Raw genomic sequence first — 14,082 nt, 5'->3', positions numbered from 1 at the left:
CATATATATTAACGATCAAAGGTTTTGTTAATAAAATTCTTGTTGAAAATTCTACTCATATATCATAGAAAAATTTATTGATAATTATCAAAAGATTTATTAGAAATTATTTATTAATAATTATCTAGTCTAAATTTATGGGTAATTATTCACTTATAACTATTTATAATTTATTTTTTGACAAAACTTATTGATAAATATCACAATTTGTTTTTTTCTTTTTTTTCTCTTTATCTTTTTTTTCATCATCCTTCTCATTTTCTTTTATTGTTTTCGTTGTTATTATTGTCATTACTTTTGTTACTTATTCTTCTTCTCTTCTTTTTCTTTTTTTCTTTCACTTGTCTCTATTTAATTTAAATTAAATGTTTCGTTATATTTGACAAAAAAAAAATTAGTATTCATTTTATTGACAGAAATTTATGAATAGAATTATCAACAAATTTTAAAAAATATAATTACTCATGAGTTTACTGTTGATTTAAAAAAAAAATCAATTATTGATGTACTTATAAACAATTTTAACAAAACTGAATTATTGATGGATTTTAAACAAATTTCCTGAAGAATTTATCAACATATTTTACCACATGGTTAAAGCGAAAATTTTGATATCATTTTATTGACAAAATTTACTAATAAAAATATTCATTAAATTCCTAATTAATTTTACTAATAGATTTTATCAAAGGATGAACTATTGACAAATTTTATCAACATATATATTATCAACTAATTTCATTATCAAATCCATTACTCTTTTGATTTTATCGACAAATCCATTATCAATAATTACTTTTATCAATAACTAAAATTTTAAAATTCATTGATAAAATTTGTCAATAAATTATGTTTTACCAATATATTTTTTCTATCGAGAAAATATGTTAATAAATGTTATTTTACCAGATTTTTTTTCCGACAATGATATTTAACCAGCATTGTGGTATTTTTGTTGTAGGGTTCGAATACAATTTTTACAAACGTAAAATTACAAATCTTCACATGAGACACAACTACCCAAATATCTTTTGCATCTAAGAAACTAATTATGGATAATGATACTTAGATAATATTTTTTTTAAACATTTGAACATCATCTACTTATCATTCTATAATTGGTCCATGGTGGTGTTTATGATTATTATTATTGACTATGGAGTAATTTTGGACCAATCACAGAATGACACGTAGATGATGTTCAAATATCGTAAAAAAAATATTATCTAAGTATCATTATCCACTAAGGAAGTATCATTATCCACTAATTATACTATAAGAACAACATTCAAATCAACATTTCATTTTTTATTTTCTTATATCTTTTTTTTATATTATTTAATGTGGGATTTTAGTAAATATTTGTTCAAAAATAATATTGTGATGTGATTAGCAAGGAGAAAGCTATTCAAAGAGACTCACATTTGAACGACATATTGTTAGAAATTTAAGTTGTAGAAGTCTTACATTAAATAAAATAAGTAAAACTATTTCATGTAATTTTTATCATGAATTTGATATGATTTTTTATATTTTGGTTCTTTTAATTTACTTTTTAATAAATTTTCATGTAATAATAAGTGATTGAAGATTTTGTGATGTCTGTATAGTTAAAACTTCAACGTTCATAATTATATTTAATATAACTTTATTTTAAAAAGTAAGATTATTAATATAGAAATAGAAAATTCAAAATATTTATTACCTTAACAAAATTTTGGTTAAAAGTAATATCTTGATCTATTACTTAATATGCATAATTTATAACAAAGTATTTCCTATATGTTGAACTTATCCAGCTGGAGTATTTAATTTTCTTAATGACATTTGGCATATATATATATATATATATATATATATATATATATATATATATATATATATATATATATATATATATATATATATATATTTAAGAGGCCCTTTTTATTTTCCAGTCTTCCCAAGTTCCCACTGATTCACTGTGGAAATAGCCACATTTGAATAATAAACATCCCCTCTACTCAAGACTTTGACCATTTTTAGATCTTTTACTTTTTTAATTACAATTTACTACTCTTTTATTTCATGGATAATTAATATTATTTATTAGGCTATCTTCCAAATTTAAACTTATATATTTCATAAATGTCTAAATACTTTTCATATTTTATGATTAATGTATTATATCATATCTTGTTTTTATGTATTCTCGAAAGGATTTGAAAAAAACTAATTAAGTAGATTTGAGAAGATTCGAAGATAATTATTTTTTATTATTTATTTGAATAGATTTAGAAGTAAGTGAAAATGAATTTAAAAATAAAATTTGTAAGAATTTATATAACAGATTAAAAAATTCACTTCTAAATTTATTTTCACTTATTAGTTAATTTCCACTATTTTAGGCATCTCAATTATAACTAGTCAACTTCCCATATATGCAGTTATTGGATTGTGCTATGTAGCCTTTTAGGTAATAAATTATGTTTCTCTACACTTTTTTATTATTTCACATGCTCTATCATTTCTAACACGTTACAGTGCCTCCCTTGTTAAATTATCCATTTTGATTAATATGTTGAGACTGAAATATTCCTTTTATAAAAGACTTATAAACGAAGAAAAAAAAAAGTAGCTTTTGGAATGATTATTAAATATAACAATGGACTCTTAATATTTGACATGGTTAATTTGGTTTAAGAATGACAAAAACATTTATATATGCAAATATTTGTGAATAACTTACAAGTATTAAATATTTGTGATAAATATAAAATAAATAATTTTAATAAATATTTAAAAGTAATAGATATGAATATTTATTTTTCTTTTTGTTGATAGACTTGATACAAGTATTATGTATTCAATTCTTAAATATTTTTTGGTGTCAATTAATAATGATTAGTTAATTTTATTTGAGTATTCTCTAAATTCAAGATATCAAAATAAAATTATTATTAAAAAATATTAATCATGAAAAAATTATTTAAAATTTAAATTTTTATATTTTTATTTTTTTGATTTAAATTTTTTAAATTAAAATTATTTTGTAAAAAATAAATTTTTTAAAATTTATACCTTGATGCAACTCATTTAAATTACATTAATATTTTATTGAATAATTTGATTAAAATTATATTTAAAAATTATTATTTTTATCTAAATTTATATTTAAAAAATTAATTTTTAACTCATTTTTATTTAAATTTTTGTAAATAAAGTATAAAAATATTCGTAGACATCATAAATATTATATATTATATTTCATATAAAAGCGATGATAATTGAAGTTTGATCATTGAATAAGTGAGAGAATCGTTATACTTTTACCAATTGGTCAATTCAAATTTGTAGTTTTGATTCCACTTTATATTAATTTATCTAATAATATCCCTCTTTTATAAACAAGCTTTGTGCAAAACTTTTTTTAATAAAATATGCTTATTATATATGAATAAAACATCTGTGGCAGTCTTAAAAGAAAGCATCATATTGACGAAGCAGCACGAAACTTGTAGTAAATTATAGTTTAAAGAAAAGTGATTATTGGAAGTAAATTAAGTAATTTGAAAAAATAATGTGGATGTGTGAAGTAAATTAAGTTGGAAGAAGGAGCAGACTAGGGTTGACTGTGCCGTGTTTGGATGTAGTAAGGAATAAATAATTGGGTTTGAAATAAGTGAGTTTAGTTTGGAAAAGGACATATTGTATGAAAGTCATATATCCAAATCAACAAGTAGAAGGAAGAAGAATGAGGTGGTAAAGTAAAGAAAAGCTGCGTCTCATATACCTTTCATACCAATTTTTGCTTCAGCACGACAAGAAATCATGTGTCAAACATCCTTAACTTGTGCAAATACAACTGAAAGTGCATCCATTGACTCATTCTCCCTTACTAATAGGACAATGATATTTTCACAATATTTTTTTAACAACTTTTTTATAATAAAACACGTGTCATTATTTTATTGGTGTGTTTAAATTTATGTTTAAAAAATTATTTGAAATGAATCAATCATATACTGTCACGTATGTGTTGTCAAAAAAAGTTGTTAAAGAGACTTATTCCTTACTAATAATCGCTCTTCCCACGTATCATTTAGTCAAATTCGTTATTTTTCCACATTCCAAATCAACGAGCTAAAATATTGTGGGCTTCGGAAACATCAAGACCGGGCTAAAAGATTGGACCTTGAAGGATCAAAGCCCAGATCTTAAAATTGCTCGTGGACTCAAATTATAAAGCCCAAACCTTTGGGAGTTTGGGAAGGTGCAGTGGTATGGTCCGGATAATAACATATAGGTTGAATTTTAAAGTTAAAGTTTGATTCGGATTGAATTATTTAGCCCCCAATAATAAAAAAGGTAAATTCTCATAATTATTTTATTTACAATGATTGGAAGGATTTATCAGGAATTGAGACTAATACATTCTGAATTTTTCCTTTGTTTTCTGAAAAACTTCTTCAGCAATGTTAGCCTCTTTGCCATCAGCCCTTTTAATTTCAAGCTGTGCTTTCTGATAGAATCCAGTTCCTCTCAATGCATCTGAAATAAAGTCATCAAATCCAATCGCAATTGCTGCTTCTGCCTTTGCTCCATAAACCAGTCTCTGCATACATAAATTCACCACTGTAAGATTAACAAAAAGAACAGAGCAATTGAAAAGCTTAGGAAAAACAGGGCATTTCTAACCTTAACTCGTGAAAGATGAATTGCTCCAAAGCACATTGGGCAAGGTTCACACGAAGCGTATATTTCACACTCTGAAAGTTCTATCTGCTTTAGCTTTTCACAAGCCTGCAAAAGGAAAATCATTCACTTTAAAACATACACATCCCCATGTTTTCTACTTTGAAACAACAAAATATATGTTGTTTAATGTAACCTTTCTTATAGCAGTTACTTCTGCATGAGCAGTAGGATCTGTGTTCCTCAGCACCATGTTGTGGCAACTGGCAACTACTTCATCGTTGCAAACTATAATTGCACCAAATGGACCACCATCTTCACACTCTACCCCTTTATATGCTTCTTCAACAGCAATTCTTAAAAATTTGTAATCTCTGCTCTGAATAGCTATTCAACCAATGCAACAACATAAATTAATCAAAATTCAAAACTGAGAGAGAAGATTCAAGAAACTCAGTGTATCAACAACCTTCCTGATGCCCAGCAAATGCAGAAGCTACTGAAACTGTTCCACCCTTGGTTTGAACCACTGCCATGACCAACAAAGCAAAAAGCTTATAAAGAAAAGTAAAAAATCAGAACCCACTTGAGAAGAGTTAAAAACGGTACATACCGTTAACTTCTTCCATGGTACTACGTTGGTTAACTGAAACTGTTTGTGTGAACTCCGATGAATGATCAAAGACTTTGTTGGGGTATTTATATTGAGTACATCGATGAAGAAGATGAAGAATCCAAATGGATGATGACAATGAAAGAGAAAATGGCTTCCACAATAAATGCAGAATGTGGTTCCCTCTACGCATGTCACTAATATAAAATTACATTTAGTTTCGTAAAATTATCCAATCATAATTATATAATATACACTCTCTATCACTCTTAGTTAAGTTGCTCATCTTATTTTATACAATTCAATTTTCTTCTCATGCAATAACTTAAATAAATTCATAATATATGAATCAATATCATAATCAAGTGGTTCAGTTTATACAGAGTTACCGCGAGATACAATAAAATATAAATCCAGATTACGCCAGCCTAAGATTATGGGATAATTTTTTAATGTTTTTATTATTAGTTCGAATTTATTAAATTATTAAGGATTTTTATTAAGCCATGAAAGAGTTGACATTTTTTAATGAACAGTGATGAAATTTATTTAAAATAATATTTAGAACGTATGTAACAGCATTTCTAATATTTATATTATACACTAGTATAATGTTTAATAAAGTAAAGAACAACCGGTAATCTGACGGTGTCATGCAGAAAATAATTAGATGCTAAATTATAGAGCCACATGGAGATAAAAATAAAAGAAGAAAGTCTTTTCACACTTAGACCTGTTTTGGGAAGGAAAAAGACAAAAGTAGAAGAAATAAAATATAGTTTACCAATCTATAAAACAATAAACAAATTTCAGATTAATAGTTTTTTCTCTGTTTTCTAATTATGTAACTGTATTTTAAATTATTTTAGTTCGATACATTTTTTTTCAAGGATAAAATCATATAATTATTTTGTTAATTTTATAGTGATAATATTACTAAATTGATATGTAATGTTTATTGGTTGTGTTATGGGATAATTTTATCAATATGAGAAAAAATATTTATCTATGCATAAATTATATTTGTACAAAAAAAATTATGATAAAACAAAATTATCCATAGTTGTTATATTAAAAAATTACTTCTTTTTTTGGGTTAAATATGTTTTTAGCCCCTATACTTTGGGACGATTTTGGTTTTAGTTCCTCTTTCAAACTAAGATAGAATTTAGTCCTTCAACTTTTATTCATTTGCTGTTTCAAGCACTATAAGTTAAAAAAAATTTGGTAAAAAGAACTAAAACGAGAACTTTTTAAATTTGAAGGACTAAATTGTACCTTAGTTTGAAAGAGAGACTAAAACCAAAATCGTCTCAAAGTATAGGGACTAAAAACATATTTAACCCTTTTTTTTTTTACCTTAGTGTAACCGTCTCCATCTTTATTTTTACCGTCAACACCTCTTCTATTTTCCTTTTTTTTCATCTCCTTCTTTATTAACCATATGGTGGAACCTTCTAGTGTGTTCTTGTAGAAAGATGATTAAAAGTTGAACATTGATGTTGTATTTTGAGTGAGAGTTGGAGAAATTTAACTCCGTAAGTTGTTTTATATAGTTTTCATTTTTTATAGAATGTAATTTTAATTTATGTTGAAAAAGTTAAAGGGTAAGTAAAATTAGAATGAAAATGAAATATAAAATAAGAATAAAAAAAGAAGATGGATAGATAGGAGATGATAAGTGATGGAAATGTGTAGAAGAATGATTAGTTATGGGACATCATGTGGTAGAGACAGGTGGGATGTTATTCTCGATCTCGTGACTCACACCAACGTAGATTCCCATCGTTCCTATCCTATGATGTTACAATTTTTGATAAGTTATCGTATTGCAAAGGGCCATGCTATCTCCAATTTATTAATTTTGGTATCTCACAATGTGTTTTAAATGGGCTGCTAATCTAACTTCTTTAGTATACTACACTTTATAAATATTAATTAGTCCGCATGACTGAAGTGATTAACTTATTACTCAATTTAATAAGAAAATTTGGTATTTGGTTGATGGGTGATTATTTTTTATTAAACTTAATCCATCATAATTATCTTTGATAGTGGATCGAGTTAGATTAATTGAGTTATAAGATTTTTTTTTTAAGTTGTAAATTTAACTAATATTTTTAGAATTGTTAAAATGGATCGATTTAGTACCTTAGTTTCAACTTATTATAACTCAGTAAATTATGAATAAAATATAGAATCACAATTATTTTGGGTGCAAAGTTACATTACAGGAAAAGCTTTGTGCTCCACTATATATTTTGTCTTTGTTTTTTTAAAGAGAGTCGTAACTTCTTACTTGACTTAATTTTTTATTTAATTGATGGATTAACATTATGTTCGAGAAAGAAAAGAAAATTATAAGTAAATATATAATTTGGAAAATAAAGTAACTCTTTTGTACGATTTTGTGATCTTCCATCTTCATGTGAAGATGATATTCATATGCCTAAAAAAATGTAGGAGATTAAGTTGAGAGGCTTGAGAATTACCTACAAATTATAGTTTATCTATCTATTTTGATACATAGACATGTAAACATTTAAGAAAGAATAACACAAAAATTGTTAGTTATTTGACATTGTTCGATAGAAGCAAGACATTCATTATTTGTAATGATTGAGATCATGTTTTAGAGAGTGTGAAGAACCAGATATAGTAGAGTATCCTGATATGATATCTTATACAATTTTTCGTAAACATATATAACTGATATTTAACATATGACATTGATTCTTATTGTACAGGTCTTTAATATTTAACATATGTCATTTATTCTTATTATACATGTCATTTGGCTAGTTAGATTAGCAAATGCAATTGTAAATGAGGTTGTTTAGATTGTTGGTAGGGGAGCATTGATTTAGCTGAACCTTACAATCTCAAGAGCTTCTGATTTTTTATGATGACTACACATTATTAATAACACGTGTTGTTATGTGTTTATATGTATTACATGTTCATTGTTTTTATGTTTGTGATTACTTGAGAACATGTTTGTGTTGTTTTAGTCAAAATATGCAAATTCATTGCGTTTTACATGAAATTTTATTTGTGATTGCATAAGAGTCCAACCTTATTCAGTCCTTTATAGAAAAAAATATACTTAGAAAAATGTTGCCCTTAATTTATATATACAAGCATTCAAAAATAATAGGAAGTTTGTGTAAATTAATATCAAGTGGAATATATATTGAATTTGTAGTGGTGAAAAGGAAAACTCACAGAAAATATAAATATCTTTTAGGACTGAGATGTTGATATATTGTTGGAACTATAGATTATATTCCTTCATATTTGAGTGGGAATTATTTTAATAATTAAATGTTCATAATTTATTTTCTTCCGTATGAAACGGAGAAGAATAATATACGAAGAATCTACTCTTAATGGAATGTGACCCTGTATGATAAAGTAGAGATGATGGAATTTATGCATAATATCAAAGCATATTCCAAGACTTGCAATATCACCCTAATCGAGGGTTTTTTAATTAAGAATATAAGGAGTTTTAAGAAAAATAAAATAATCCCATCTCCTAGTTAAAATTAATTTATATATAAATTTTTCATAGTAATTTTTTCAAAATTTTCATATTTGAATGTCATTAGTTTGTGCATGAAAAACTAATTTTAATTTATTAAGAAATTCATTCTATTTTTTCTTTCTTCCTTATTAGCTCTTATGGTAAATTTTACACCAACAGACCTTATATATCTTTAAAAATAAAACAATTACGATTTTTAGGATATATTTGCATAAATTTCTCATAAATATTTAACAAAAAAATCAAATAAATTATTCCACAAATTAAAATTAGTCTGTATGCATAAGCTAATTTGGAAAGCTCTCTTAAGTATTTTTCATTTTTTTTTAATTTACGTATCAACTAATTTTAGTTTAAGAAAAAAATTATTTCATTTTATTTTTTTCAAATAAAATTTTTTATGGAGACATTTTGTTTAAGGAAACATTAATTTCATCAGGAGACTTTAATTTCATTTCTAAGTGTTGATTCACTTCAATTCATTTTTCACTTTTGACAAGTGTTATTGTCTTTCTTCTTTTTTTTTTGTTATATTTTTGTTTATTAAAGAGTGTTACCAATATTTATTTTTAGTATTAACTAAATATGGAAGAAATTGTAAATTTAATTAGTATATGTTTTTGGAAATTAATTTATTAAAAAGGGTTACCAATATTCATTTTTAGTATTAACTAAATCTATAAGAGATTGTAAATTTTAATTAGTATATGTTTTTTGCAAATTTGTTGACAATTTTGATAAAAATGATATTTTCTACGATAATTTAAAAAGATATTGAAAGAAACCGTGATTAATAAAAACGTCTTATAAGATGTAAAAGTTGACAATAATTATAACTATAATCGTATAAGAATTGTCATCTTTTTTTTACATGGAAACTAGAAAGAAAATCTAACCTATAATGGAGAGTAGTAAACAAACTAGTGGCAAGAGCATATGGAGGGAGGAACTCACAACCATGTAGAAAGGGAGAAACTCAGAAAAATAAAGAGAGTAGTGACGACAATTTATGGGGAGGGAGAAAATAAACAATAACAAAAACAAATCTATGAAGAGTGGACGAGCTACGATGGTACAAGCAACGCGACACGAACAATGATGACAAGACAACAAGAGCGGTGACAATAGCGGAAACACAATGTAGCAATAACAAGGATTATGTAAAAAAATCAATACACACGAGAAGGAGAAAAGGTGTAATGTGAGACAACTGGTTGAACAAGAGTCGACGACAAAACAAGCAAAACAAGTGATGCTAACAAAGTAAAGCAAAGGCGATGATGTTAGGAAAGTAATTATAGGGAAGGATGTGAAAAAAGTAGAGTGAAACACAATATGGAAAAGGAGAAAAAACTTCATTGTTTTTAAAGTGAAAAACACTTTTAACAACAGTTCCTCGTCCAACCATCATTGTTTCCTTTTGCATTTTTGACTTTTAATGATAGTTTCTCGCCTAACAATCGTTCTTTGTCACTTTAAGAACTTTTAGTTACGGTATTTGAAATGTCAAATAAATTTAATAAAATTTAGTTAAAAAGATTAAATATATGCATTTTTAAAGTTGAGAGACTAAATTAGGTCAAAATTTCGAAAATGAACTAATTCTAATTTTTACTTAAAGTTAAGAAATAAAAAAAACATTTAATCTTAATTGTTATAATAAAAAAATATGGATGTCTCATCAAAATTGTGATAGTTAAAACTAAAAGATACAAGAGCATAAAAGAGTAAAATATATAAACTTGAAGCGTCAGATATATTTATATATATGTCATTAGAAAAGCAAAGCAAAAAATATAAATTAAGAATACAAAAGATTTAAGAAAGAAAAGAAGATCAAGTATTCATGTAAGTCTTTAAAATAAAGAAGAAAAGATGTTTAAGTATAAATAAACAACAATACAAAACACATATATATTTGCATATATACACTTCTTCCTCTTTTTTCATAACAAAAGGATGAAAGAATATATTTGCATATATACACTTCTTCCTCTTTTTTCATAACAAAAGGATGAAAGAAGAGCATCAGTTGTGAACATATTGATTCAACTGATTCATGATATAGAAAATTATGACAAGTCAACAAAAATTAATGGTAATAGGTATTTTTTGTGGGTTCTAGTTGAGGTTGGATGGTGTTGGTTTAGGTAGAAGGTCGACATGTGATTCAAAGAAAAGTTCATTTCATGGTGTAGAAGGTGGGTTTGATGCTAGGTTTGGTGTAGATTTAGACTATGTTTAGGTTTAATGGAATGTTTAAGCAAAAATTAAATGGTTGGCTAAGTAAAGATTGGTAAGTTTTAAATTTTAGCAGTTATAGAAGTTTTAAATATTTATTTGATCCTAAAGAGTTATATATAAGGTTAAAGAGAAGAAATAAGTTTTTGAAGGATTATGATTTTAAATTATATTATCATTTAATGACAAACTCGTTAAAAAAAAAAATTCTACATATCACACTAAGTCTTAGATACAAAACTTTGTCTTAACCATCACACAACGTCATACAAATAGATAATTTGAAAAGAATATTCAATCTTTGAGGAATTTGTTGAGAACTTATATAACAAAAGATTAAGATAGTTAAAATGACATTTATAATTAATTAAACTTACTTACAACAACAATTTTCATACTAACGTAAACATGACATCCAATGAAACTTTGTATAAAAGAAAATATAAAACATTTTTATGCTAGTTCAAAACTCAAGAAACCACAATAAAAAAAAGTAAATTAAAATTATATACTTTTAAAAAAAAAATTAGAGAGTATATATAATTTTTTTTTCTTAATTTGGGAACTAAAACCAAACTCATTTCAAATTTTAAGGATAAAAACATAATTAAATTTAATAAAAATATAACTTATCAAACTAATTTTTTTTTGCATTTTGTTAATAAATTTAATAATTAAATTTATAATATACTTATTTTGTAATCAAAACTTATTAAAAAAATACTAAGTATGTACTCTATAACAACCCTTCCCTCCCTATATTATTTGGAATAAGATAAGATATGTGCAAGTTGAGTGTCAATTGGAGCATTCTTAATGACATTTTAAAAAATAATTATATTATGTATACGTCAACAAGCGTTAATCTTCTATATTAAAGTATAATATTAGTGAGATTTTTTTATGAAAATAACAGTGAGGTAATAAAATATGCACGCGTGACAACGCCTCGTTGATACGTAATTAATGAAATCGTTTTCATTATATCAATTATTTATCCGTAACTCTTTTCTGGGAGGCTTCTGCCATTATTTAAACTACCATCAACACATTAGCTTTCAAGTATGTTCGTCACCACTTTTACATGTAAAAAGTATTTTAATATAAATAATTATTTTAGTGATTGTAATTGCGAAATCACGTAGTTGTAACATCCAAAACACAAATTCAAAAACAAAAGCTCCTTATTTAATAACATCAATATTCAAATGTCTTATATATCTATATAGAAATAAGTTTAAAACTATTACAACCTCTTAACATTGTGTTTCAAAATGAAATTTCTTAAATAGTGTTTCAAAATATGAGAAATATATTTGGTATAGTTTTCAAAAGAAAAATAAAGACTTCATCTTCTAAATTATCACTATCTTATTCGCTCCAGTTCTTGAACGATAGACATAGACCTGTCTATTTTTATCTCTATTCATATATTAATATATTATTAGTTTCTCAATTAATTTCATTAGTTTCTCAATTATGATCTTCTTTCATATCATATTGTTTGTACTATAGAGTTTCTGTTTCACATCATCTAGATATTATATTTAAGGATAACAATGGGTTAGATTGGAAACATAAATAGTATTTATCTATTATCTAACTCGTAACAAAAAAATCTATCCGTTATCCATTAGATACCTATTTAAAAAATAAAAAATTATATGGAGCTTGAGAAAAAGAAATGCATGAAAGAAAAATTCAAATTTATTCTTTCAAGAAGAGTAAAATTTGAATTTATCCAAGAATGAAATTGATTGAAGTATATGGTAGAACTCTTCACCCTATTGCTTTTACAAATGTGGATCTCCAAATAGGAAAAAAAAAAAAGATAAAATTTTTGAAAAGAAAGGAGAAAGATGAAAGAACTTAACTTTTTTGGGAGTGAAAATGTTTTTGTTCCTAGACTCCTCCTTCGTAAAACCCGTAGTCATGTCTTATAATAACAAAACACATATAAAGAAAAACCGGAGTATTATAATATATTTTGTATATTCAAATCTTTAAAATTTATTTTTAGGTTCTCACTGAATTTATTTTTATGTTGAAGAATAATGTTAATTTAAATTATAAAAAAAGTTTAAAATGCCACCACAATTGTTATAAAATACAAAAGAAAATCATTAATTATTCTAACATTTTATTTAATTTTGAGAGTATTTGATTGAATTCTTTGGTTAAAATTATACGAAAGTGCACAAAGATTTATTATAAAGCATATGCTTATTCTTTTTGTTAAAAATATTTTTTTAATTTTTAATTTTTAATTTTTTAATTATATGTATAGATTTATATATTAAAAATACATTGTAAATACTTTTAAATTTTCATTAATTAATTAATGTCTCTAAAATAAATATTATCTGTATATATTAAAATTAATAATTAGAACTTGATTTGTAAGCATTATAATTTAAATTATAATATTATTGTATATTTATATTCTTTAAATAGTTGTATTAAAAACCCAATCGTAGTTATTGGACAATGTAAACCTATCATAACATAAAGGTTTTTTATCATATAAGAATGGTAATAATGGTGAGTTGGTGATTCACTCTTCCATTATTTTACGAAAATATTAAAAAAAATGATCTAAAAGACTTTCTTATTTAATTAACAGCGTAATTTCCTGAACTCTTTCTGAAGTTTTAATGAAGAAAGTCCAATAATGGTGACAAGTTGCAGCGTCAGCCATTTTATGTGATGCTTCTTTATCTTTCTTTAACCTGCATTGAATCCTAATCAGCTTCTCTTATCCTTATCTCCATGGAAATTTCTACACACTTTCACATTCATGCTATCTATACTTCTACTCTTTCTACTATCTAATATTTCAACTTCTTTCTCTAACGTGTCTATCTCATCTACAACTTCAACAAAAATTATTAATGTCCCCACAAATTATGTAAGCCCCATAATTATTTAATATTATTCATTATATTTCGATTTCCCATTTCAACTGTTAGGTTATTTCAAAAGAAATATGTGACTTTTTATATATTTT

The 14,082-nt window shown here is 25.1% G+C and overlaps 1 protein-coding gene across 1 annotated transcript; it reads right to left on the bottom strand.

The window, feature by feature from the left end:
- Nucleotides 1-4,336: 4,336 nt before the first annotated feature.
- LOC106778337 (guanine deaminase) lies at nucleotides 4,337-5,421 on the bottom strand. Its single transcript, XM_014666291.2, has 5 exons — nucleotides 5,288-5,421; nucleotides 5,144-5,203; nucleotides 4,871-5,061; nucleotides 4,678-4,782; nucleotides 4,337-4,594 (listed from the first exon to the last, which is right to left on the bottom strand). Exons 1-5 carry the CDS (start codon nucleotides 5,301-5,303, stop codon nucleotides 4,406-4,408), a joined length of 561 nt encoding a protein of 186 aa, XP_014521777.1. The 5' UTR covers nucleotides 5,304-5,421; the 3' UTR covers nucleotides 4,337-4,405.
- Between the last annotated feature and the right edge of the window lie 8,661 nt (nucleotides 5,422-14,082).

Source organism: Vigna radiata, unplaced genomic scaffold (assembly GCF_000741045.1).
Source record: "Vigna radiata var. radiata cultivar VC1973A unplaced genomic scaffold, Vradiata_ver6 scaffold_401, whole genome shotgun sequence".
Lineage (NCBI taxonomy): Eukaryota > Viridiplantae > Streptophyta > Magnoliopsida > Fabales > Fabaceae > Vigna > Vigna radiata.
Note: the sequence above shows the minus strand (reverse complement) of the source record. Positions and strands in the feature narration are given on the sequence as shown.